Source organism: Xenopus tropicalis, chromosome 2 (genome assembly GCF_000004195.4).
Source record: "Xenopus tropicalis strain Nigerian chromosome 2, UCB_Xtro_10.0, whole genome shotgun sequence".
NCBI classification, from domain to species: Eukaryota; Metazoa; Chordata; class Amphibia; order Anura; family Pipidae; genus Xenopus; species Xenopus tropicalis.
This window is the reverse complement of record NC_030678.2, coordinates 7,803,494-7,807,751: the sequence shown is the minus strand read 5'-3', so window position 1 is coordinate 7,807,751 and position 4,258 is coordinate 7,803,494. Positions and strand designations below refer to the sequence as shown.

Genomic DNA, 4,258 nt, shown 5'->3' with positions numbered 1-4,258 from the left:
AAGTCGCAAAACTGTCGCACCAAAACCTTTTTGTATTGTTGCACAAACAAAAACAGCATCAAAAATCCAAAAAGGAAGGAAAGACGGATCCGCCAGGGAAGGGACATTTCCCATTGGCTTCTACACAATCTCAACAAGTTGTAGCTGACGAATTGCGGGATTTGGATTTTTATCCGTTTTGGCACATACTGCTCAAAAAAGCAGCTATAAAAAGTCCCCATTTTTTTCTAGTTTTGGTGCTAAAGAGTTGGAATCACAAAAAATAAAACCTGACAGTTAGTAAATGGCGCCTCGGTATATACAAATGACAGAGAGAACCAACAACTCGTTGCAGATTTTTTTAATAACTTTGTTGTGAAATTTTTTTTAAAAAAGCTAAAAAGAAAATTACGGCTGGTTCTGCTTCTCTAGGGCTGAGACTCTTTGCTCTAAAGCCTTCAATTTTGCTGCCACTTGAGTGTGACTCCATTCTGCTTCTTCTTCATCCTCATCCTCCTCCTTTTCCTCTCCCTGCGGTTCTGGCATTTTCACCTCTCTAAGGCAGCCCTGCGCCCCTATATCAGGTACATAATATATTTATTATTATTGGGTTTTATAGCAGCGATTTTCTATCCTTTTCACCCCCAAACCTATAATTAAGCCCAACTTCCAGCCCAATCAGCTTCAGACTGGGGGCAGTTGGACCTATCAGAGGGCCTGGCCCCCAAGGCCCCTACCAACTGCAAATGCGCAAGGGAAGGAGTTGTCAGTAGCCGCACTGTATATTCATACCGGGGTATTTATTTCAACAACTCCACTGTGTAAAATCTAATTTTGAGCTGTCACCATGGTTTTTTTTACCCACAATGCAACATTTTCCCCAGGGTTCCAGCATAATTGCAGTTGGCGGTGGGAGATGCAGTAAGTGGAAAGTAGCTCAACTGTTTGTGCACTTTAATGGGAATTGGAAGCAACTGCAATTGATAATTTCCAATCATTTTTACCGTTTGGGAATGTGAGTGACTTGTGCAAATAAATATAAAAATCAGATACTGGGAATTCCAACTTAGTATAAAAAAGGAGAATACAGTGTAAGTGCCGGTGTGCCCTCTAGTGACCAAACAGGGGTAAGGCATGTAACATATATAAACTCTCCAACTACTCAAAAATTAGAAATAAAGTATATATATTTCAGCACTGCATGAATTACCCAGCACTTACCTTATAGAAAGGACCTGTGACTGAAAAGTACACGCCCACTGCAGTGACCATAGCAACTAAATTGAAGTTTAAATTCCAAAAGGAAGAGCCACAAAAGAAAAAGTTGAAAAATGAATTTGTAAAATGTCTGAGAATATCCGTTTCTTTATACTGGTTCTCAGACATTTTATAAATTGTCCTTTTTTCAGTTTAGTTTCAGAGTAACTATTATAAAGGCCGAGCACCTATACAAGTGCCCATGTACTTACACGATTGGCCGTAGGAACTGAACAGCATCACAATGAGGAACAATCCCATAATAACCACAATGATGGAGACTGTGACTCTCACCCACAATATCCGACCTAAACGAGAAGAAATAGTAATTCAGTGTCTCTAAACTGTCAGCCAACAGAACATATTATCCTGAGATTATGTGAATGGAAGGAGGGAATAACCTACAGGTAATACAGTTACTCCCTGAGAAGGAATACGATGAATGTGAATAACAAATACAGACAAAGGAAACATCTGAATAATGGACTTCGGCCTCTGTAGGACAAACAGACATAAAGAGAGACTGGGGGAAAGGAGGTTTTGCCATCAGGATAGGAAAGGGTTCTTTATTTGGAACCTATGGAATTCCCTGGCAGGCACAGTGATGATGAACATGGTCCCACTGTACTGTCCCATAATGTAGATGTTAGAGGGGTGATCCTCATTCATTGGCAGATAGTGTGAATGATGATGCTATATAATTCATAATAATAATAATACCTATAATATGGGTAATTGTATTTAATAAAAAAAACAGGCACTTATGTGAGCGCAGTGTTTTTATTTAATTACTATACAAAGACACATATTCAAAGGCTGTTAGTTTAACTCCTCACTTACCAGTTGTCAATATAGTCACCTTGTTGTATGAATGTATATATTTACTATATATATATTATCTATATGACACAAGGGGCACTACTAAAAATGTAATTAAAGAGATAATTACCGGAGCCGGCGGTGCTGATGGAGGAGCTGTGAGGCTGTGGGAATGTGGGGTGGGACACTATACAAGTCACTTGGGTGACATTGCTGCTGGTTGCAGTGTAAGTGCTGCTAACTGTCCAGCTCCTATCTGGCTCCATTGCTCTGTTTGTACTGATGGAACCTTCTGGGATCCATGAGATATTTGCCGCTGGGTTCCCCCCATGTGCCCGGCACTCAGGAACCCCAAGCTTGTTTAGCTCCAACGTCACTGAAGGCTCAACTGAAAATAGTGACAAAAAAGATACTCACTTATTTGAAATCATATGTTTATGTACATTTTGAGAAATGATGGATATGATGTTGCCCCCCCCTACAGTAGGGAAATATTCTGGATAAACAGATAATAAAATTCAATAATAACTAAAAAATAGAGTCAGAGTGTTATTCATTACAGATGTGATTGATCCCCTTAGGGCTACGGGCAGGAAGGCAAGATGTCAAACGTGGGTGATCCCTACAGGTCAGCACCTAATTTTTAAAAATTGGGAGAGGTCTATAACTGGTGTTTAATGATCACTGTCATGGAAGCTCCACCTCAGACACACATGACAGTGGCTCTGGATTTATGAGGTAATTCACTTCCCGCTCACATTAGATTAGCGTAATTGTGCCGATTTGCAACGATCCCTAAGCTGAGCTTCTCAACAGCTGCTCAGAGCCCACTGAGCATGTGCAGTGTCACAGACACTTTCCAAGGTGCGGAGCTCCTATGAAAACTAGATTACTGTTACTGTTATAGACATGCTGAAATGGAACAAATTTTGAAAACCAAGGGGCAGCCCATTTGCTGAAAGGAGATACATATACAATAGGGAGAGGCATGTGAGTTTATGAGTGTGAGTGTGAGTTTATATAAAGCCGGATAGGAATCTACAAACACTCACCTAAAACCTCTAATAAAACAGAGGTGAAGAAGGTCCCAAGGGAATTTGCAATCTCACAGGTGTAGGTGCCTTGGTCTGTTACTGCCGTATTCTCTATCCTGAGGGACGTATTCTCTGGCCTCATCCTCTCACTGCAGTTGTTGTGGTTGGTCAGGTTTTCCCAATTCAGTTGCAGGGTACAGTGAGAGTTATCCAGTAGCAGCACCTTCCATGTGAGTAACAATAAACTGTCCCCGGGATCCTGCCGACACCTCAGTACTGTAGAACTGCCGGCCCAGACCCGCACTGACTCTGTCACTAACACTGACGGTTCTGCAAAACAGAAAAGCGACTAAACTGAACAAAACGTTTGTTAGATTTATGTAGTTTCTCACAGTATATATATATATATAGTCAAGCCCACATTACAGAATAAAATCAAGGCTATCATTAGTATAGTATTAGATTATAGTAATAATCCCAATGAATATATTGTGCAATTTTACACAATAAAAAGTACTTGTGTTGAACTATATCCTGTCATTCATTTAATTTACTATCTCCTTCTCTGCAAACAGTGACTTGTTGGCACCAGATATTACTGACATTGCTGAACTGAAGTAAAGGGCAAGTAGTACGTTCAGCCCATATGCCCCTATCATAGTACTGTTATTATCTGTGAGACTAGATCTGTCACATTCCACATACAGTATTAATGCATTTGGGAAGTCGACCGTTTTTTATTACTTTTTCTCATCTTTATTTCTCTTCCACTTTCTTAGTTTCTATTGATGAGAAAAGTTATTTGCAATAAAAAACCCCATTGAATTCATTTCATTTAGCAAGATCCGGTTCTTACCTGCATTCCCACGTACAAAGGCCAAACAGACGAGGGCAGGTAGGTGCGTCTCCATTATAATTATTATACTACGATCAATGTGAATACGGTCAGTGCTGCTCCCTTAGCGACTGGGGGGGGGGGGGAAATGTACTGTCTGACCACTTCCCCAGCACTAAGCTCCGCCTTCATCCATTATTATTTATTAGTGTAACCCCTTCTTGGCTGTAACCGAGCCAACAGTACGGCTAGTGTAGGTTTAGAGCATGGGGTACATGCAACTCAATCCTTCAGGATGGGCCTTCGCTATGTGGAAGTGGCCAAATGGAGCTAA

General features: G+C 40.7%; 1 protein-coding gene across 1 annotated transcript; it reads right to left on the bottom strand.

Moving 5' to 3' along the window:
• Nucleotides 1–310: 310 nt before the first annotated feature.
• Nucleotides 311–3,417, bottom strand: LOC101731855 (cell surface glycoprotein CD200 receptor 1-A). Its single transcript, XM_031896345.1, has 4 exons — nt 3,108–3,417; nt 2,186–2,443; nt 1,449–1,544; nt 311–554 (listed from the first exon to the last, which is right to left on the bottom strand). The coding sequence occupies exons 1-4, from the start codon at nt 3,229–3,231 to the stop codon at nt 388–390; spliced, it is 645 nt and encodes a 214-aa protein (XP_031752205.1). The 5' UTR covers nt 3,232–3,417; the 3' UTR covers nt 311–387.
• Nucleotides 3,418–4,258: the final 841 nt, after the last annotated feature.

Bases quoted from the DNA above. Each gene is read 5' to 3' on its own strand.
- LOC101731855 (XM_031896345.1), bottom strand. From the start codon at position 3,231: ATGAGGCCAGAGAATACGTCCCTCAGGATAGAGAATACGGCAGTAACA. The intron at 2,444-3,107 runs GTGAGTGTTTGT...CACTATTTTCAG, and splicing joins TGTTTTATTAGAGGTTTTAG to TTGAGCCTTCAGTGACGTTG. The intron at 1,545-2,185 runs GTAATTATCTCT...CTTCTCGTTTAG, and splicing joins CATCAGCACCGCCGGCTCCG to GTCGGATATTGTGGGTGAGA.